The sequence below is a fragment of the Alternaria ventricosa genome, assembly GCF_023758065.1.
Source record: "Alternaria ventricosa strain BMP 2768 chromosome Unknown scaffold_38, whole genome shotgun sequence".
Lineage (NCBI taxonomy): Eukaryota > Fungi > Ascomycota > Dothideomycetes > Pleosporales > Pleosporaceae > Alternaria > Alternaria ventricosa.
The window spans coordinates 109,186-130,386 of NW_026055718.1; the positions used below are offsets into that span (position 1 = coordinate 109,186).

Here is a 21,201-nt window from a genome sequence, read left to right on the forward strand (position 1 = left end):
TTGCTTATGCAAATAATGGGACGAATGGCGCGCGCTTCCTTTTTCTCCGATTGGCAGGGGCTCCCCAGTCTAGCGGCACTGCACCTGCCGAGGCGTGACAAGGTTTCGTGTCACGGAGGCGCCCGACGCCATGGCATCTGTTATCGCCGGCATGTGGGGAGCTAGGCGTGACCACGCGCTTGTCTCATGCACCTTCTTGAATGGACAAGTAGGTGTCAAGTTGAACCAACGACTATATATTCCAGAATACCAAGACCTGCAATACTACTGTATCTTCTCTACGTAATTACACTGCAAATCCACCATGTCTGGCATCAACCTCCCCAAGAACGCCCACGTCTCAACACACCCATGTCTCCAGGCGAAGCTCTCACAGCTCCGATCCGCGAGCACAGGGTCCAAAGATGCGCAGACCCTGGTGCATGAACTCGCTCTCATGGTCGGCTATGAGGCTCTGGCCGCTGGCCTAAAGGCACAACAGGCAGGCACCGTACGTTCACCCAGTCCATCACATTTACATTCACCCGGTCACATCATGTCACAAAGTGGGGTGGTACTTTGTGACATATACATAGAAGGATTCCCATATCCCCAAATCAAAATCACCCAGCCAACAACCATAGCAGCAATGCTATACCATACCATACCACCTGCTAACATGCCGTCTCTAGGACAAATCCCCGCTCGGCTACGAATACACCACAACCACCACCTCCCCCTCACCAACCTCCATATCCCTCGTCCCCATCCTCCGCTCCGGCCTCTCCATGGTCCCCGCGCTCTCCTCCCTGCTCCCCATGCCCGTGCCCGTCCACCACCTCGGTCTCTACCGCGAGAAATCCACCTTACAACCCGTAGAATACTACAATAACCTGCCCTACCACACCCCGCACACAGCTGGCTCGACCAAGCCCCAACCAGAGCTCGCGATTATTGTAGATCCCATCATTGCGACGGGTGCGACGGCACAGGCGGCGATTGACACGCTGAAGGACTGGGGTGTGAAGAGGATTATCGTTGTTGCTATTCTGGCAACCGAAGAGGGGCTGCAGAAGGCGTGCGGGGAGTGGGAGGAGGGCGTTGAGGTGTGGGTTGGTGGCTGTGATAAGGGGGTTGATGAGAAGGGCATGATTAAGCCCGGGCTGGGCGATATTGGCGACAGGCTGTTTTTGACGTTGGGGAAATAAGTAAATAAGGGGATATGAATCATGATTGAATGTGAAATATGAGGCATGTATGTCATCATTTCTATCAGGGTCTGGATAACGTCGTGATCAAGTCGGGATCAAGTGATCTACTCTTAAGGTCAGGCAGGTAGTCATCAGCCCTGTCCCATCTTCAAGGTCTTTGGAAGAACGACATGTCTTTGGTCGTTCTTCCAAAGACCTTGAAGATGGGACAGGGCTGATGACTACCTGACTGTCAATGATTCTGTTGCTCATACCACCGCTCCATCCAGCCATTCGTTCCCGTATACTGACGTATACCATGAATTCGCCAAACCTCCAAACCACAATGTGATCATGTTGGGATCAAGTGTTCTCCTCTCAGGGCGCGCCAGTCGGGGAGAGGGTGAAAAGGCTGCATGTCGGCTCTACTCCAAGAGATCTGGTGGCTATACCACTTCTTCTTCCAGCCCTTAATATCCATACCCTGACATTGCAAAACGATGTATTTGGGGTCGATTTCACGCCCAATATCGAAATTGCAGTGTATAATCCCAATTCCGAGGTTCATGTTGCGTGCTAGTTGCGGAATGTCTTCGTACATATAGCCATCGCGACGTCGCCGATTGAGCCACGAAGGCTCGGGAAGTCCGTCCTCAACGGTGTAGCTCATGTCCAAAGCTATTTGCCAAGCGACATCTCGTTGGAAGACGGTGCGGAAGACGTAGTGAGAGAGATCCGGGTACGGGTCGCCATCGAACAGCAGTGTGAAGGCGCCGGGTGGCATGCCCAGGCAGTTCAAGGCGTTTGCCTCAGTCATCCAGCGCGCGATTACTTTTGTTTCGCACTCAGGGTTTACGCGCCTTCGACGGGATAAGGTACTTGCATGAGCAAAAGGCAGTTGTTGATATCTAGGGTTGTCGAAAGGATACGCAGTCATCCAAAGATCGACGCGTCGTTCAATGCGTAGGCTGGGCATGTCGCGGCAGTAACGGATGAGGCCCCGAACGTGGCACTCTGGATGCGCAATCGACTCCCGGTCTTCTATCAGTTTGATGCTTCGAATATTGCGAATGTGCTTGCGCACCATCGTCGGAGGGTTCTCCAGAAACCTGATCGCAATGGAAGCGGCGGAGTATCTGTAGTTTGCATCTCCGTGGTAAAACCTATGTTCGTTTGCGACCACGCCAGATGATTCCGTAGTCACGCCAGAGAGGTTGCTCAGACGGCTGACCTCCTCTTCGCTCGGTATATTCCATGGCTCAGGACGCAGACCGATCAGTTCGAAGATGTTGCGAAAAACAACGTTTTTGTCTTGTGGAATCCACAAACCGTTTACCCATCTTTCACCTGTCAGAACAAAATCCGGATCCTTCGCTATGGCTTCCAAGGTATGACAGATGAAGTCGCGGTAGATGGACGGTGTTTCACCCCAATCGTGGCCTTCAGATTCCGCAGTGACCTCGATTTTCGATCGCCATCTGGCGAGGATTGGCTTGAACTGTGGGTAACGGGCCGCGATCTCGTCTTCCAGAGCCCCTGTCAAGAACTGGCGAGCCATGAGATCTGCCAGGTGGTCTTTGTAGAGGTCGAGTTTGTGGAGGCCACCATGCCATAGGCCAACATCTTGGCGTGTTTCCTCGGAGAAGGCTGTGTAGAAAATGATGCTTTTGACCTCGCAGACACGCTTCCATAGTTCATCATAGATGGTGCGGCAGGTGTATGCAAGTGGGATGTTGACAGGCTCGCCGTTCGTAGTCATGAAGCTGTGGGTCTTCGGATCGTATACGAAGCCGTCTATGTCTGATACGTATTGTTCGTAGATCATATCCCGAATTTCGCGCGGAAGACCTAGGAGTGCCGATTCAGGATGTGTTCTTGATCCCGCCTGGGGCGTTATTGGAGATGTCTCAGAAGAATGACGCGGATTGTTCGATCTCGGGTCGGGCAGAGCTTCGTTGCTGAACCATGGATTTGACTCAAGAGATAGAGTACGTTGCTGAAGAATCGGGAGCTGCTCCGATGAGACTGCATCAGTCTCTGTCACCCTGATGGTGGGCACCTGAGAAAGAGAGGCGGAACTGTGATCGCTCGTCGTGTCCATCTCGACATAAGAAATCCGATGTAGTCGCGGTGTGAGTTGGTATGTCGAAATGTGCCGCCATTGGGGTTAAGTATTGTCCAAATTGGAGACGCATCGATGAAGAAACGGTGGCCGCCACGTCTCTAAAGACAGGGCACCATGATCCGCACATGGATTTTGGCTGTTGCCTGAAATTTACCCGCTTCTGCATTCCGTTGTTGAAGACCTGGAGGCAACTACCCGTTGAGCGCAAAGTACAATTCCCAGTGGTTCTTACACCCAGGATTGAATGCGCTACCGCACTGCGTGCATTCGCTTCCGCTGGCCATGTATTCGGTCACGGTCAGCACATGCTTGCACTGTCCGCAAAGCACTGCGCCCTCATCTCTTTGTTCAAAGGGCCAAACTCCAGACTTGTGAGACTCGCATGCATCGTGACAGCTGATGCATGCGTAGAACTTCTGGCAGCAGAAATGCTTGATGGCGATGATGTCAAGCGGGGAGTGCCAGTGGGAGCATTGCGTTAGCGGTGTAACCGACAAGCCGTGAACAGTCGGAGAGTCTTGCGTTTCGGATGACATTAGGGTACCGGCAATGGTCGTGTGGTGGAATGCGGTGTTAAGGCCGTGCATGTAAAGGATTTCGGCCGGCTGTGAGGCTGAAAGCTAAGAAGCGCTGCGGGATGATCAAGTGGGTGACCCCACTCTTTCGTCATCGCTTCATCCAGTCGGAAACACCAAGTAGAGTGATGGATACTGTAACCCGTCTTTTTCTCCTCGACACATATATATTTGAAGCATATATCGTTAGATGTAAATGCCGCAATGCAACGGCATGGCTTCCGTAGCTGCCTGGCATCGGGTCTCACAGGATGTATAATGAAACGTCGCGACACTTGCCAATTCGCTGAAGAGATTTCCTATTGGATCACCGTCCCCATTGTTTTTCAGCGATGCTTCGCTCAAGCCCGAGTTTTGCCGGATGCTCTTACTGTACAGCACAGCTCAGAGGCCTCAGACGTCACTAGCCCCGCGTCACCCCACTAAGCTGTAAGAAGTGCTGCTCCTGCTCAACGACAACAACATTCCGTGCCTTCCTCATTCACAATACTCAATCACAATCCCACACCCTTATACCCTAACACAACACCTTTTCACGCAAACACAACCGATCAAACCGCAAACATGGCTCGTCAATTCTTCGTCGGCGGCAACTACAAGATGTGGGTACTTTCACAAGCTGTGAGTGCTTGGAGAAGATGAAGAGAAGCTGACAAGTCTAAAGGAATGGCGACATTCAGACCATCAAGTCGCTCGTCGAGAACCTCAACAAGGCCCAGCTCGACCAGAACACAGGTACGTCGAACCACATTTTCAGCGATCCGAGAAAAGCACAAAACTCCATCACACCATCGAGAGGACGAAAGACTGACACCAGAACCAGAGGTTGTCATCGCACCACCAGCCCTCTACCTCCTCCTCGCACGCGAGCACCTCCGCAAGGGCATCGAGGTCGCGGCGCAAAACGTCTTCGACAAGCCTAACGGTGCCTTCACCGGCGAGATCTCGGCTCAACAACTCAAGGACAGCGGCATCACCTGGGCTATCCTTGGTCACTCCGAGCGTCGCCAGATCCTACAAGAAACTGACGACTTCGTTGCCAGCAAGACAAAGACTGCCATCGACAACGGTCTCAGTGTAATCCTCTGCTGCGGTGAGAGCCTGGAGCAGCGCGAGGCGGGTGAGACCGTCAACGTTGTCACCAAGCAGCTGAAGGCTGTTGCGGACAAGGTCAAGGACTGGAGCAAGATTGTCGTTGCCTACGAGCCCATCTGGTGCGTCAAGCTTATAAAGATAATTTTCATGCTCAATCACTAACGTAGAACAGGGCCATCGGTACCGGCAAGGTCGCAACCACCGAGCAAGCACAAGAAGTCCACGCCGCCCTCCGTGAGTGGCTCAAGAAGGAGGTCTCTGCCGAGGCTGCCGAGAAGACCCGTATCCTGTACGGTGGCAGTGTCTCAGAGAAGAACTGCGCGGAGCTTGCCAAGCAGGCCGACATTGACGGTTTCCTTGTCGGTGGTGCTAGCTTGAAGCCTGCCTTCGTTGACATCATCAACGCCAACCAGGCATGAATGCCTCGAAGCGATGCTCGTCTATAGTTGATTGGAGCGTGCTTCGGCAGCTAATGGTTATGATCTTATGAAATAAAAGAAGACTTGGCTAGGACCTATGTAGATTCAGCAAAATGAACGTGCATGAAGATCATCTGTATGGGCTCTGAAAATTTCGTGATTCTTGTATTCTTGATACATTGTTTGTACAGTGCTTATGCCTTTCCAGCCAGTGTATACCGATCCCGTCTTCTTGGGCATGCCTGAAAAATGTCGGATCTTTCCGCATTGGTGTCACACAAGCAGAGCTTTGGCCGATAGGCCACCACGCCTTGCCCTGGTTCTCGCTGGATATCGTTGCGTATAGTATTCGTCTTCATCTGTCTTCCATTCTTCAGATATTGACTTTGCTGCCGTGGAACGGACTCCAGATGCCCCTGACGTTCTCGTTCAGACTCTTCACTGGTCGTCCATCCAGCCTCCTGTTCTTCTCTCCTGTGCTGTTCCTTAACATCTCCGCCTTCTCCCTTACACCCTCATTTTGCAGGTTCCTCACACATATTGATCGTTGAGCGCCGTTGATGTAGTTTGCGATGATTACGGGGTGGTGGCGTGGCCGCGGGCTGACGGAGATTTCGATCTGAGGGTTGCGCTTGGCGAAGGCGGGGAGAGAGGATTTGAGGAAGGCGTTCATGCCTTTAGACGACCCCCACCAGTTGCAGTAGTGGAAGGTGATGGACTTGCACGGCAGGACAAAGGCTCCTACGCCGTTCTGCGGTCGTAATTAGCATCCAGGATGACAAGTGCAGTGACAAATGAATCAGCAGAAACATACCTGAGCCTTTGCGACCGTCTTGATAGCCGAGAGAGGCATGTTGGCGGGCAATTGCGGTGGTGACGGCGGTGGTTTCACCAGTCTCAAAGTCCAGAGTCGGGCCCGGATCTCACGTGCGGTGGTCGCAGCCTAGGTTTGCGCTAGTGCGAACTCCGCGTCGCAGCTTCCTCGAACGCCCCAACTCCCAAACATCGACTTTCATCGTCGCGCCCTCCACTCCTCATATTCCAACTATTCCACATCGCCGTCTGGAGCGCATTCCAGAAACAAACTCGCCAACATGACGCATCTACTCCCCCCGATGCTGCTGAACCTGTTCGCCCCGCGGCCGCCGCTGCGCTGGGTCGAGCCTTCCGACCACGCGCCTGAGAAGCGCTGCACGCCCAAGATTGGCGGCATTGGCCAGTACATGGAGGCACTGAGGGAGTACAAAGATAACGACGGCTACGTGCCTACCGACAGCTGGCTGCAGAAGCGCGATCGCAAGAAGCTCGAAAAGAAGGAGAAACAGGAGTATCTGCTTACGGAAGGGGTCAAGGATTGTACGACATCACCACGCGCGCTGAACATATCACTTGCGCAATTGTTATTTGCATCACTCACTAACATTATCTAGACAAACCCGTCGAAGATCCCAAAGTACAGGGCGACGCCTTCAAGACGCTGTTCGTTTCTCGCCTATCCTATGGCGTCACCTCCGATGACCTCGAGCGCGAATTCGGCCGCTACGGTCCCATCGAGCGCATTCGGATCGTTGAAGACGTTACCCAACCCGCCGACGCGCCACCCAAGAAGCGAAAGCGCGGTTACGCTTTTATTGTCTTCGAGCGCGAAAAGGACATGAAGGCTGCATACAAGGAGACAGACGGTATCAAGATCAAGGATCGACGCGTACTCGTTGATGTCGAGCGCGGTCGCACAGTCTCTGGATGGCGCCCGCGTCGCTTCGGTGGCGGTCTCGGTGGTCGAGGCTACACCAAGGGCCCGTCTGCTCGCGGGCCAAGCGGAGGAGGCAGCCAATTTGGAGGACCCCCAGCCGGCCCTGGTGGCTTCGGAGCCCGCGGCGGTGGCTTCGGTGGAGGTTTCGGCGGACGAGGTGGTGGCCGTGGCGGCTTTGGCGGCGGATTCGGGGGTGACCGAGGAGGCTTCGGCGGCGGACGAGGAGGTTTCGGTGGCCGCGGTCGGGGTGACTTTGGTGGTGGTCGCGGAGGTATCGGCTACCAGTCCAACGGCTATGGACCTCCCGACGGCGCCCCTGCTGGTCCTCGCGGTCCACGAGGCGGTGGCTTTGGCGGCGACCGAGGAGGCGGAGGTGGATTTGGAGGCGACCGCGGTGGAGGCGGAGGACGATACGAAGACCGACGCGGCGGCGGTGGTGGTGGCTACGACCGAGGATCCAGCGGCGCTAACAACGAACCGCTCGGCAGCAGAGATCGATACCGCGACCGCGACGGTGGGTACGGTGGTGGAGGTCGGGACGACGGCTCAAGGAAGCGCGGCTACGAAGGCGACAGCTACGACGACCGAAGCCAGCGCCGCAGATACTAGGCCCGCTCGATGGCTCACTGTATCTTCTGCAAGGGTTTGTCAAAGGTTACCTCCCCTTTCTTCGCCTCACCCTTTCTCGGCTCTGAGGGTAAGATCGAGTTTGCTCTGCTCTTGACGTTCGACCATTCAACACTGCGTTACAGGTCAGGATGGTAAGGGTTGTCGACATGTCACCTCTAGGCTTTCGATCGGTCATCACGTTCTCGTCGACTAGCACTCCACGTCTCGGTCTCGACTCTTCGGTACGGTAAAGCAAAGGTACAGCGTCATCCTCCAGTCGACTGCGACTACGATCTTCATCACCCCAGGTTTCGCACAGGTTTGGTAGGCCGGAATGGGTAGGGCAAGGTGAACTTTCTTTCGCATGTTTTATTAGCTTTTCTTTCTTTTCGAATTATCCTTCTTGCTCGCGGTTTGCCTGGGTAGGTATTAATGTAAGTTTACAAGCACGATGGTTCCAGTAGTGCAGCGACGTCAAGGTAAGGTTAACAGGTAAGGAGTTTCACTTCCTCGCTTGGTGATCTTACTGTGATGTGTTAGGTATTAAAAAGCACCCTTCTACTTTGCGTAATATGTTCGAGTCCGAGTCTGAGCCTGATGCTCAATGTTCTATAAGAGACTTTCAATATCGACAATTTAGTTGAATGAAAGTCTTACTACACTCTGGCTTTCACTACGGCCTGATTGCCCCCTTTTTGCAATTGGGCGGAGGGTGCACGGACTTGGGGTGGTACCTCTTGGGTGTATTTCCAAGCACCTATATCGGTCTGCTGTTCGCCTTCTTGTTCTGAATCTACTTCTTCCGGAGCACTCAACTCTGTTGTTGTAGTACAGCTCCCTGTGAAACTACATCATGGCACCACTGCGGCGTTCAAATGGTGCTAGCAAGCACAACGATCTTATCCTCAAGCCCAAGGACGCTATCAAGAAGAAGCCCGTGGATTGGGTAAAAGACGACGATGGCGAACTGCAACCAATCTTCGCACCGGAGCCTCTGTTCACACCCGGAGAACTGGAACCCTACAGATCAAATCGGGCACTGTTCGATCACAAAAAAAGCCTGCGCAAGCTCGTAAGTTTACCAGATGATGACATGGAAGTTTCATGCTCATAAGTGCAGGTTGACCTACCGTTCCCCTTCCTCAAGCTTCCAACCGAACTACGCCTCGAGATTTACCGCTACTGCCTGGTCGCATCCAATTCCATCCAGCCTTATGGAAAACACATTTCAGACTGGCGCTTCGACTGTTGTTCCACTTGTCCCGCGAGACTTGCTTTCAGTCTCCTCCGTACATGCAAGAGCATGCACGCTGAGTGCGCGGAGGTGCTTTACGGCGAGAATGAATTCCGCTTCGCCGGCAGGTACCAACACATTCAGCTGCTCAAGTTCCTCACCCATATCGGTCCACGCCATCGTACGTGGTTACGAAACTTGACCACGAGCTCGCCGTTCGTCAGCAGTGGAGACCGGATAATCGAGCATAACGTTGTACTCGAAATCGACTCAACACTAATAGACTCCGATGATTCGTACAGCTGGTTTATCGACTATCCGCAGTCCCCTCCGCTTTTTGAAGCTCAACCACGGGGCATGACCTGGTCCGACTTGTGCAAACCGCTTTTCGACCTCCTCGAATCGCTTCCTCAACTCCGCGTCTTGACTATCGTGCTCCCAGATGACTGGGAATACTGCAACGATGCCGGAAACAGCGAACCCTGGCCCCATACAATGGATTCTAGGGGGCGAGAAGAAATTTGGCATTCTCTGTCTGGCCTTCTGCGTGTCAAGCCTTTCGTCCAAGTTCGGGCTCTGCGGCCCGTGGTGGAGGCCCTTGTGAACGACCCTGATCTCGTGGACGCGCAGCAGAATCATAAGCGACATTTGGCGAATCTGAAGCGTAGACTGGGGATTTGGGATCATCGTGTTGCTTTCTACGATCGGAATTGTGAGTGGAGGATGCCGGACCAGGTGGAAGAAGATGCTGATGAGTATCTTCGCGATTTGCGATGTCTTTTCGCTGAACGGACTGTTTAGTTAGCATCACGAAAACGAAGGTGGATACCTTGAGCGTTTCCCTGCCCAGATTTTCACTGAGTCCAGAGTAGATAGCTGTAAGGTAATAAGGCCGCAATGAACGTTCACGATACAAGCAACCATGTCATCTTGCTTACGAATACGTCCATGAAAAGGTGCAGCATTCGAATAAGGCATGCGAACAGTAATAAATGATCTGTATTGTGTGGCAAAGAGTTGGAGCTTGTCTTCCCCGCGAAGACGGTAGAGCTAACTAACACTGCCGAAGGCCAGCGTGCTGTTGCGATCGTCCAATCAAGCAACAAAACGTTGAGCGTGAAACTTTGACGCATCTGAAGCGTACACACATTCTCGATAGCTTTTTGTTCCGGTGTATCTGAATCAGCGACACCAAAGTGGTTTATTCTTCGGGAAGCCGATGAAGCTTGCCACATAGTGCTTCCGCCGATACTCCTGCCATTCAGTGACCGACTCTCCCTTGAACTGATCGATGATTCTTGCGGGATCGTATGTACCTCCCGGTAAAGCGTCGTAATGTATGAACGAATCGTGACTGCTGATATTCTGCAAAATCTGTGGAAGTGCGTCGTAGTCGGCTGCAGCACACAACCTGCGATCATTCCAGGTAGGGGTGGGTAAGCCTTGGCGCTCGAAGCTCAAGTCTAAAGCGACTTGCCATGCTACGTGTCGCTGTAAGACATCGAAGATCCAACAGACTTGGTCTGGCGCGGATTCGCTGTCTTCGAAAGTTATCTTGAAGGCCCTGCTAGGCATGCCTAGAAAAGGTAATGCCATCGCTTCGACCATCCATTCGGCAACAGTGTTCACTACAGCGCTTGAACACATCATATGTATGCCCCCATGAAACCCCCAAAGTAAATTCCACCACAGATCGACGCGTCGGTGAATCCGCAGTTTCTCGTTCTCCTGACAGAACGGAATCAGACCTCTTACGTGGCATTCTGGATATGCGACAGACTCGCGGTCTTCGATCAAGTCGACTTGTCTGAGTTCAGAGCGTATTGAAGTCGGGAGAGACTTTAAGAACCGGATGGCGCAACTAGCCGCGGAGACAAGACACCTATCCGGTCCCATAATACAGACAGAGCTATCTCCAGCGAATACGATGCCAACGATCTCCCCGAGCACCTCATCATCCGGGTATTGCCAAGGTTCGAGGTGCGGTAATCTTGGCAGACGAGATGACTTGCTGGAGTGCGGGCTATCCTTCAGGACGTGTAAAGCGAAGTTGACGAAGTCGCGATACAGGGAAGGTGGCTCGCCATGACCGTAATTTGTGTGGAACACTGGCATGATCGGGCCGTCATTTCTCCACGCCCGCAGAAGGGGAGCAAATTGAGGATAAACGAGACTGATGAACGCTTCTGACTTGTCTGTCAGGCCAGACCGCGCTATCTCGTCAAGTAAACGGTTCTTGTTCCTGTGCAGCTTTCTTAGAGCAGCGCAAAATAACCCTAGATTGTTGCTTGATTCACTCGGCCTTGCTGTACAGAAAGTAACCGTGTTAAGTCGTAAAGCGAAGCCGTGCAGTTCAGCTGCGGCCTGACGACACGCGTACGTGAGTGATAGATCGATGTGTTCGCCGTCCGCCCGCGTCAGTTTGTTTTTGTCGAAGTTGTATTCCAGGCCCGTATCACAAATGAGGTAATAGCCATAGATCTGATCTCGTAGTTCCCGCGGTAGCCGAAAGAGTGGTGACTGAAGTTGCATATGCGTTGAGCGACTCGGGGAGGCCATGGCCATGGTCGTACAGCGCATGGTTTTGGGTGCCGGTGTCTTGAAGAAAAGCCTCTTGATGCGAGCGATTAGAGGTCCCCAAGGAATCCGAATAACGAAACATCTCTTGATACCAGTGAACAGTGATTTCCTAACGCGAAGAAGGACTCCTCTGAACAATGGGAACACAAATATTATGAAAACAAGGTAAACGAATTCCCTAATGAGAAGTTCCCGGGTAAAGGGGGTCCAAAGCTTCGTTATCAGCGTAGGTAGGTGTCCAGCAATCATCGCTTCGTGAACCGAATGGGTGTAAGTTCCTTGAACGTAATGAGGATAGGTGATTTAAAGCAAGTGGACGTGGCGTCTGCTGCAAATAAGTAGCAAAGGCCGTGGAAGCCCCCCCTTCCGCTTCGAAGACCACAGTTGTGAGCGAGGAAACGACCATTCCGACGAACAGCCCTGGCAAACCGCCATTATCGACTTACCAACCCACCAATGTACACACCCAATAGCATCTCGCGACGACAATTGAAGCTCGAGCGCGAAGCCCGGAAGACGACAGTTGCAAAATCAGTTCTCCACTCGACTGTACCGCATTGGTAATGCGACTGTAGCTGGCTGCTGCCTGAGGGCTCAACTCTGGTAATCGAGATTGTACCAAGGTTACATGCCTTCTCACCGGCCGGCTTGTCGTAGGGTTGCATAGTGAGACCAGAAGCAATGCATATAATGCATGAATCATTGGTCACGCAGAATGCGACGCGTATCTGATGAAGCTTCGTTGGTAGTAGGTAGGTGTCTATTCGCGAAGGCAGCGACAATTAGTACCGAGCCGAGGTGGACGCACTTTACCTTATCAGTACTAGTGTGCATTCGGCACCAGTTGCCTTCCATGCTCGCTGCAGTCACCACATGCATTGTCCGTTGCAACACGTCTCTGATTCAGCGCTGCGCATCCAAACATCATGAACGCCCTCTTGCTTCACATAGTGCTGCCTTCGATTCACCAAAATTGCGCACTCTATCAAGCCGATCCGTCTCGTCGTACGGCACCGAATCACGTCAGGCGCGAGGACCCAGGCAGAGCATGGCTTCGTGTATTAATTAACATTCTTTGTCTAGGGTCGGAGTCGAGCAAAGTCAAAACCCTTGAGCCTGCACACGATTCTTTGCTCCTCTACCCGTACTACGGTACTAACATGAGGCTGCCGTCTTGGCGACCTTGCAACACTGGTAATGTCATTTCGAATCGTTCGAAGTGAGCGAAATATCGCAAGCTGGATGAGCAGAACTCAAATTATGTACGAACTAGAAGTTACAATAAATTCATCGTTGGCTTGTGGTGAGAAGAATTCCACCAGTTCAGAAGTCCTCCATCCCTCGTTCACAACTACATCGTTACACGCAGCCATTTGAGTTCATGCCACGGAGGCAGCGGATGCTCAGTCTGGAAGCTTTGCGGCTGGTGCATGCCCCAATGATCTGCCTATTGCTTGGGCGTCTAACCTCGATGCAGCGCGAGAAGAGTTTCCACATTGTCTGGTTGGCCAACATTAAAATTGCAGCTGATGGGCCTACCTGCACTGGCGGTTGACATGTTGCGTATTGTAGCTGGAAGTCCTTCGTAGTTGTATCTAGCGCGACTTCGCCGCTTATACTAAGTGGGGGTTAGTAAAAGTCCTTGGTTATACGCAGCGTTAAGAGCTGATTGCTAGGCAACGTCTCGCTGTACAATCTGAAAAACGGTAGAGGTGTGTTTGGGTGTAGGATTGCTGTCTAGCAGCATGCTGAATGATTCCTGAGGCATGCTGAGTGACAATAATGCCTGAGCTTCGGCGATCTATGCCTCTACTGCTTTGGTGATTGTTGATGAAAACAGGCGTTCGTCTTTCACAATATCACTGTTTTTGGCAGAGTTACTGAATATAATGTAGTCGACGCGTAGTCTAGGCTGCACTTGGAAACCGCTGCTCTATAGATTTACGATACGCTGGACGCGGAGACGGCGATTAAATTGATATAGAGGAATGAATCCTCTTCTGTGGGACGCTGCATTTGAGCCTGATTCGCAGTTTTTGTGGAGTATTACGTTCCGCACTCCTTTGCGGCACGAAGACGGAAGGTTGTGAAGAAAGTGTAGGGCTACAGACGCCGCTGAGTAGCGATATTCCAATCGAGCGAAATACGTCGGTGCTTTGGGTTCGGCGTCCAGGATCTTGGCGAGGCGGTCAAGTTCGGAGGGGTTTGGTATGAGCCAAGGTTCTGGAGAGGTCTCGCCCAGAACTGGGATGTTGCAGGGAATCTCCGAGATTCAGTGTCCGGGCGTCAATTCGGCTTCATCGTGAAATGTGGAGTGCTTCGACAGTAAATTGAACACAAAGCCGATGAAATCGTCCCACGTTGATGGAGCTTCTCCGCAATCGAAATCCTGCTTGTACAGCGCGGCAATGTTCTGGTGCGGAGTCCAACCGTGAAAGATGTGGGCGAATTGCGGGAATGCGTCGGTTGCCCTTTGCACCATATCGTAAGAGAGAAGCCGAGGTATGAGCCTTCGTAGCAGCACCTTCTTGCGGTATACTAAATTATGCATTACTCCATTGAATAGACCGGCTTGCTGTCGCGAGGACTCGGAGAAATGGGTATAGAAGGTGATGGTATTTTGCCCGAGCGCAAGCCCTCGCAATTCGGCTGCAATCTGGCGGCATGTAAGAGCGAGCGCGGTGGAGATGGGAGAACCGTCGGCTTGTAGAAGTCGGTTCGTCTGAAGAACTAAGGGTCAGCGCGTGCATGAAGTCCAGCCCATCGTCGTTCCCATACCTCGAAGTTGTGGATGTATCCATCCTCGACCTGAACATAATGCTCGTAAATGAGGTCTCTCAGCTCGCGTGGAAGGCGCAGTATTGCCGGCAGTGAGGATGCATTATCGTTCATATGTTCGAAATGAGAGCCGGCGAGCCCAGGTGTGTCGGAGTGGTTAATGGATTGAACTGGCTTCATAGTGAAGGTTCTGTGGCGGTTGGTAGCAGAAAAACGAGGGACAGAACGGTGTTCTTGTAGCTGGAATTGAGGCCACGTAGGATTGCAGAAGAGCTCATCTGGTCAAGCTACGGTGGTCAACCAGAGACCGTGATGATATGTAACCGTGGCCTCCCAATTTTGCACAGCTGCGACAATTCGAAGGCCTCGGTTGGGCCATGATGCGCCATTGCTAGTCGTTGCGTGTACCAGGCATAGGTCGCTCGTCTAGGCAGCAAAAATTGGTGCAGGCCTGTACATGGCGGGCGGTATCGAACACGGGTGTTGGCGGGGAAGTGCGCGTCCGGTGCGCGGTTGTGGTTGATGGAAACAGACGCGATGCGGTTCGTTGAGACGCGTTGATGACGTCAGCGCCGACACACTACAGCGTCTTAGGCAGCCACACCCAACGCGCGCCGACCAGAAGTTCGACAAAGACATACCTCGACATATCAGTCATGAACTCCTCTCAATGACAACACGTCTGCAGACGCTCGGAGGGACCAGATGAATGCAGCACGTACTGAAGACTAAAGCACAGCTTCAACAACCAGCTCCGGGCGATACCAGGCCCCGACCTGGGTCAAAAGCGCGCTCTATTCTTCGGTGTGCATACTCTATTGTGTCTTCGCTGTTTCTGCTTGTGAGCCAGCTTCTACCGAGGTAACCCCAGCCCGCATTCAACACATGTCACGAAGAATGGAATAGGTCCATCCAGAGTACTTGACTCACCTCTGTGGTCTCTAATGCTCGACCCGGCTTTATTGGGCTCTGTTGCTGATGAGTCACGCTTGCACGCCAGATGCGCATCTTTATCACGGAAACAGCCTTCGGCACATTCATTCATAATTACAATGAGACATGGGCAATAAAGATGTGCTGACTCTTCGCGACAGACTGTCCTATGGGCCTCCACCGTCTGACGTCCAGCGCGATACGATATCCACTATGGCGCTTCCGAACACTCAGCTTCAATCGCGCCTCTTTCGCCTCCCCAGGGAACTTCGAGATCTCATCTACCACCATTACTTGTTTGACGAAGATGGCCTAGTGTACAACTTCGAAACCAACAAGCTCCCTGTCGATTTGTCGTTGACATACACTTGTCGTGCGGCCGCACTCGAGCTTCGAGGCCTTGCTCTGCGGCTTAACAAGGTCGTGTTCTGCACAACCTACCCGCATGCCATTCGAACGCATGCGTTCTTATTCCACCGAGCGCTCATCGAATTACACCTCGTCAAATTCAAGATACTCAATCTCCTAGCTCCGCGTCTGTTAACTGAAGCAATCCAAAAAGAAGTATCCGTCAAATATCCACAGTTCTCACGGGTCTTGCCGACACTAGGAGCGCGAGGTGGACGCCCGAACACCTTGGGAGAGCCACCATCGACGTATCGCGATTTTGTTCATTTCACACTGAATCTCTTGTATGACCGCAAACACCACCCCAAACTAGGCGGCAAACGTTCCGAACGCAAGCGCCGAAGTCTACGAAAAGTGAATCCCGAACCCTGGTCAACGCCCAACGAGGGCAGACTTCCACGTGGTGCAGAGGGAAAGTTTGGTTATTGCGCCTCGGGCATGCACGAACTTGCGGCTACATTTGACCGCGAACTCCAGCAATTAGTCGACATAACCAGAACTTGTGATCAAGTCGGGACTGTGAAACACTGCTTATCAGCAGCAGCATGCGCAATACGTTTCCTTCGGTCTCTCCGCGTCGAGACGCGTGAGCACGTGCGGCAGATTGAACTCATCGAGGACCGAGAGTCTATTTCGTTCCCAGAATGCCATGGCAGGGGCCTGATATCGTTCTGTCGTGAGCACCCAAAGTTGCGCGTACATAGACGTATCAGTCTCTGGAGGAACGCGTTTCCCGTAACCACTGTAATACGATACCAGTTGAACGGGCGATACTCTGAAGACGATCGACTTAGCTCCAGCTACGTCTCAAGGGCAGTTGCAAAGTGGATGGCAGAAGCATCTATATTACCCTCCCTGGGTATGCCCGAGGGCTCTTTCAAGTTAACCTTTGACTGCGACTCCGCCCCCGCAGAGACTACACAGGTCTTCAACAGGCTGCAGCGAGATGCCGCATGGCAGACTGCCTTGGATCTAAGTTATGCACGGCATATTCTACCGCAGCCAACCTGGCGCCAGCGCAGACTGCGCAAGGCATACGTATACGAGGCCTTCCCAGAGCTTCTGGAGCAAGTTACCAATGGTAACCACCCTTTCATTCATTGCGACTTCTACCCAGGCATGGTGTGCGATCCGGAGGAAATTATTCGCGAGCGGAGGGGCGACTCACTGGAACAATGGCGTGCAGCCTGGCTCGATCATACCCCTGGAGAATTCCAAACACCCGCCAACATGCCGCCGTGGCACATACTACGCGCTGGCTATATAGTGTGGGACGTTTGGGGAGGAGCGCGAGTCCACGGTTAAGGCTGCGAACGCAATCTAGCATGCGATCATTCAGTATAGCTTGCACTATCATGACACTTTACAAGTCGGTTTCATAGAAAGGCTGAACTTCCTACTCATCACCCCTCGATCCCCGCTACCACATCACTATCTCCCCCTCCGTCCCCCTCCCCTGCTTCGGCTTACGAAACGTGCGCGTCGCCCCTACTCCCATCACCCAGCCACGTCAAACAAGAATAGAACCAAACAGGCCTGCATCCTACATCAACATGAAAACCCACAAGATAGATAACCCAGCGTCGATGTAGGCCCTAGATGTATTCAGTTTTCTTGTTGTCTAAGGTGCAGCCAACCATCCCCTCCCCCACACTACTTCCTCCTCCCATGTTTCGCAATCAAACTCCTGCTCTCCCCACACAGCCAGATATGCGGGCCAGCCTCCCCATCCTCCAGCCCCTGCTCATTGATGATATGCTCAATCTGTTTTGCGCGCCCGCGGTTCGCGCTCAGGGTGGTGAGGCCCTCGGCCCAGCCGTAGAGGAAGATGGACTTGTTGAGGTGGCCTAGTTCGGCGGCGACGGCGGTGGCGGCGTGGGGTAGGTTGTCGGTGATGGTGGAGACGTTGGGGGATTTGACGGTTATGGGGAGGGTGAAGGAGGGGGGTGGGGGGTAGTCGGATAGTGCGGCCTGGTGGGAATGTTAGTCTTGGGTTGTGTGGTGGTGGGGTGATGTGAGGGGAGTACGTACCCATTCTTTGACGAGCTGTTGCTGTGACCATGACGCGCAGTCTCCTTGTCGGAGTAGCAGGTCCGCTCTTGTCTTTTCTGTATCAGTTGCTAGAGTCTGCACTATCAGGTTCATCTGCTCGGCTGCTTCGCGCGTGCACACCATCGGATGCGCGCCGATTGCAGGGTACAGATGTGTTGGCAGCAGGTGCTCTTGCGCCTCCTCTTCGATCTGCGCGCGCACTTCGCCTGGGTACCAGTCCAGTATCGGGCAAGGTTTGTGAGAAATGTCGGATATGAGGGCTAGTAGAATAGTGCAGTCGATGTTCAATGTGTCGCTGAGGGCCCGGGACCTATCGATGAGTAGACGCGGTAGAACAGCGTCTATAGAGAGAGCGGGCGGGATGTCATCTCCGCACTGTACTATCGCACCCGTAGCGCGTATCTTGTTGATGATCATATCGATAGCTGGTGTTTTTCCAGCAGAGATTCGCGTTAAGACGAAGCGCACCTTGGGTGGTCGGCCGCGAATGGGATTTGCGCGTGCAGCTCTTGCAAGACCTCGAGCATTCCGTACCACGTCGATTTGGTCTTCGTCGTCATCGTCGTCGTCCGGCGGAGGCGGCATGTCTTCATCGTCTTCAGAGTCCGAGTCGTTGACCCAACCCAATTTCGCAAGATCGAAAAGAATACGCTTTTCCGAGACGGTTGATACGCGTGTCCACTCCGCACCCTCTTCTGCAACGATGTCGACGAGTGCGGACGTCTTGTTCTTAGCTTGACTTCCTTTTGCCAGGCTGACCCCTTTTGCTGTGCTCTTTCCTGCGGGAGCTTTGTGTCGGTCCCAGAGGAAGTATTTGCGGAAACTCTGGATCCCCATTGAGCGCTTCGCTGCGCCCCATAGTGCTTCATAGTAGAGAAGATTTGAGGATACAATGTAGTGTCGGGCTTTTTCCTCATCCATGGACGATCCTGCGATCTTCTGCAGGAAGGCTAGCTCGTTGCGCATGTCATTGCGAAGATTCCGGTATCTGATACAGTTAGCAATGAACTGAGGCTGCGGATCTAATCACCGAAGCAGCTCACCCCTTCTCAGACGGACCTCCCCTGGAGGTGTACTCTATGTTATATACTGTCGATGTGAAAGCAAAGCCACCGCGAACACCTCCAGGGTTATGTGAAGTACACTCTGGGAAGGCGGAGAGTCTTCGTATATGTTACTATATCATGACAATCGCATAGACGTACTCAACTGGATTGTAGACCTTCCCAACCTTTTGCTTCTCGAGAACCGCAGCAATGTAGGTCTCTACCTCGTCGTTGAGATGGTTGCCACGCGCCACTAGCTCTTGAATAGTAGATTCGAGCTCAGCCCTTGGGGTGGGCATTTTGCCGTCAGCTGGCTCTTCCCCAAGACCAATTTGGCCGAGGCCTTTGGTGATGGACTCTGCCATGATCGCCTCGGACTGGGAACAACTTGGATAGGCCTGCAGACTACACTATGATGAAACGCGCAAATCGAAAAGATTTGGCGACAACGTAGGCTCCAAGATATTTTAGGTTGGTCCTTGTATGAGATGTGATGGTGCCACTGTTGTGATGAGTCTGGTACGTTTGATAGTGCACGCTGGCTAGATGGATTATGGCGTGAAGAGTGCGCGGCGTCCGATAGTTGTTCCTGGTGAGTAGTAGTCCGGGGTGGTGGAGCGTTGATAGAATAGATTTCGATTTCTGAAGATGAAGTACGGGAGCCCTGACTCAAGCACTAGTCAAACCGTGGAAGGTTCTCGGGTGGTGGCGCAAACATCAAAGTGCTGTTGCCTGATAGGTCGTTTCTCGTGTCAGCCCTTTTCTGCATCCTGGGTTCCTGTCGCGTGGTACCTGGGTAGAGTCGCGATTCTAGTCTGGCCCGACGATTCCCCGGCCGACCCCGCCAAAAGTTGCCCGCATACCGAACCCACGCACCGACCATCCCTCGTCTCTCTCTCACCATCTCCCCCAGACACCACCAACCCACCATGCCCTACTTTGCGACAAGTCAGGAGTGGTACGAGCAGTCGTCGCTCCTGCTCAAAGCGCGACCGACATCCGTATGCCAAGCTCCACTCCGCACGCACGCACGCGACCCGCCTTCTAATCTCGCTACTAGACACGCATCACGTCCAAATACTCGGTCCTCAAGCCCACGGCCTCCAAGATAAAGAAGCGCCAAAAGTACGAGGAGAAGCGAGCAGCGAAGCCTACAGAGACCGCGCGCGCATCATCACCGCCGCCGCAATCGCAGAATCCCGAAGAAGTCACCGTGTTCTTCACGCTGAAGACGTACGACCCGGAGTCAGGGACATGCCTACAATATGAGACCAACAAGGGCGCCGAGGTCGGAAGGTTGATTGGAAACCTAGGCAGGCTAGGAAGACACATGGCAGCGCTGCCGGAGACAACGGACGATCTGAGCATGCCAGCTGGCGGCGAGGCCACATCCACACCACAGGTTGACGAAGGCGGGGACGTAAAGATGGGCGGCGTCCCAGCGGCTGGTGCGGGAACAGGAGGCAAGAAAAAGAAGAAGGGCAAGAAATGAGGATTGGGAAATCACGAGCATACCATACTGTACGCGCCGAGCAGGGCACCCAAAGGCGGACGAAGACATCGCGACGCACATACACGATACCACGAGGCTCAGGGTTATTGATTGCGGTTCAATGATTGATAAAGGCCCAAGAAATACATGGCGCAAAGCCTGCGAAATGAAGATACCCAATTCCCCATCCAGCCTGCCCATCCGTGAACCTCTCACACCCGTCGTCCATACTAAAACTTCCTAACAGCCGCACCAGCAACCGCAGCGTACGAGACACCCTTCATACGCTCCATGCGCTCCTTCAGCTTCTCCTTACGCTTCTCAGCCTTGCGCTCCTCTTTCTGCTTCTCCATCCGCTCCTTGCGCTCCGCCTCCTGCTTTTGCTTCTCAGCCGCCGTCTTGCCGACAATTTCCCATTCGTCCTTGTCCTGCTCGTGCAGCGCTTCGTCTTTGTCTACGACGTCCCAGTTTTCCTCGCTGTTGGCACTCGACTCGGGTGCGTGTAGATCGGCGTTGTTGGTGCGGTCGAGGAAGTCATGGAGGTCTGACGGCGGGCCTTGCACTGCGGGGGTGTGGATGCTGGAGGACATGGCGGTAGCTTGGTGAGTGAATTGCTATGGTGAGAGGTACTGTAGCTTGAGTGAGTGAACAGGGTCGAGGGAAAGTCGGAAAGTTGATTGTGGTGAGCGTTCGACGATAGTGCTTTACTTGTGCCTTGGAGATGGTTATATTGCTGTACTGACAGGTCATAGAAGGTATATGTACTGGTCTGCCGGCCGCGGTCCCTTCAATTCTCAACTCTCATTCACAGCTAAGTTGCTGCAGTGAATGTCGAATTATCACCGCGCAAACTATCCGTACGTCACATTCCGCCATTGAAAGGCGGCCAAATATATATTCTCTCGACCAGACCATGGTTCTCGCACGGTGGGC

General features: G+C 53.1%; 9 protein-coding genes across 9 annotated transcripts; 5 read left to right on the plus strand and 4 right to left on the minus strand.

Annotated features, from left to right (window-relative positions):
* Positions 1-304: 304 nt before the first annotated feature.
* On the plus strand, positions 305-1,187 carry J4E93_010935 (uncharacterized protein; the record flags this gene model as incomplete). Its single annotated transcript, XM_049348811.1, has 2 exons — positions 305-490; positions 672-1,187. The coding sequence occupies 2 exons, from the start codon at positions 305-307 to the stop codon at positions 1,185-1,187; spliced, it is 702 nt and encodes a 233-aa protein (XP_049194044.1).
* A 334-nt stretch (positions 1,188-1,521) lies between these two features.
* Positions 1,522-3,270, minus strand: J4E93_010936 (uncharacterized protein; the record flags this gene model as incomplete). Its single annotated transcript, XM_049348812.1, has 1 exon — positions 1,522-3,270. The coding sequence occupies one exon, from the start codon at positions 3,268-3,270 to the stop codon at positions 1,522-1,524; it is 1,749 nt and encodes a 582-aa protein (XP_049194045.1).
* Positions 3,271-4,433: 1,163 nt separating this feature from the next.
* On the plus strand, positions 4,434-5,383 carry J4E93_010937 (uncharacterized protein; the record flags this gene model as incomplete). The annotated part of the gene is made up of 4 exons (XM_049348813.1): positions 4,434-4,471; positions 4,534-4,604; positions 4,693-5,083; positions 5,137-5,383. The coding sequence occupies 4 exons, from the start codon at positions 4,434-4,436 to the stop codon at positions 5,381-5,383; spliced, it is 747 nt and encodes a 248-aa protein (XP_049194046.1).
* Positions 5,384-5,756: 373 nt separating this feature from the next.
* Positions 5,757-6,236, minus strand: J4E93_010938 (uncharacterized protein; the record flags this gene model as incomplete). The annotated part of the gene is made up of 2 exons (XM_049348814.1): positions 5,757-6,134; positions 6,198-6,236. The coding sequence occupies 2 exons, from the start codon at positions 6,234-6,236 to the stop codon at positions 5,757-5,759; spliced, it is 417 nt and encodes a 138-aa protein (XP_049194047.1).
* Positions 6,237-6,477: 241 nt separating this feature from the next.
* On the plus strand, positions 6,478-7,745 carry J4E93_010939 (uncharacterized protein; the record flags this gene model as incomplete). The annotated part of the gene is made up of 2 exons (XM_049348815.1): positions 6,478-6,739; positions 6,814-7,745. The coding sequence occupies 2 exons, from the start codon at positions 6,478-6,480 to the stop codon at positions 7,743-7,745; spliced, it is 1,194 nt and encodes a 397-aa protein (XP_049194048.1).
* Positions 7,746-8,598: 853 nt separating this feature from the next.
* J4E93_010940 (uncharacterized protein) lies at positions 8,599-9,780 on the plus strand (the record flags this gene model as incomplete). Its single annotated transcript, XM_049348816.1, has 2 exons — positions 8,599-8,817; positions 9,070-9,780. The coding sequence occupies 2 exons, from the start codon at positions 8,599-8,601 to the stop codon at positions 9,778-9,780; spliced, it is 930 nt and encodes a 309-aa protein (XP_049194049.1).
* A 7,551-nt stretch (positions 9,781-17,331) lies between these two features.
* Positions 17,332-19,141, minus strand: J4E93_010941 (uncharacterized protein; the record flags this gene model as incomplete). The annotated part of the gene is made up of 3 exons (XM_049348817.1): positions 17,332-17,649; positions 17,710-18,718; positions 18,936-19,141. The coding sequence occupies 3 exons, from the start codon at positions 19,139-19,141 to the stop codon at positions 17,332-17,334; spliced, it is 1,533 nt and encodes a 510-aa protein (XP_049194050.1).
* Positions 19,142-19,705: 564 nt separating this feature from the next.
* On the plus strand, positions 19,706-20,268 carry J4E93_010942 (uncharacterized protein; the record flags this gene model as incomplete). The annotated part of the gene is made up of 2 exons (XM_049348818.1): positions 19,706-19,777; positions 19,837-20,268. 2 exons carry the CDS (start codon positions 19,706-19,708, stop codon positions 20,266-20,268), a joined length of 504 nt encoding a protein of 167 aa, XP_049194051.1.
* Positions 20,269-20,498: 230 nt separating this feature from the next.
* Positions 20,499-21,018, minus strand: J4E93_010943 (uncharacterized protein; the record flags this gene model as incomplete). Its single annotated transcript, XM_049348819.1, has 2 exons — positions 20,499-20,882; positions 20,977-21,018. The coding sequence occupies 2 exons, from the start codon at positions 21,016-21,018 to the stop codon at positions 20,499-20,501; spliced, it is 426 nt and encodes a 141-aa protein (XP_049194052.1).
* Between the last annotated feature and the right edge of the window lie 183 nt (positions 21,019-21,201).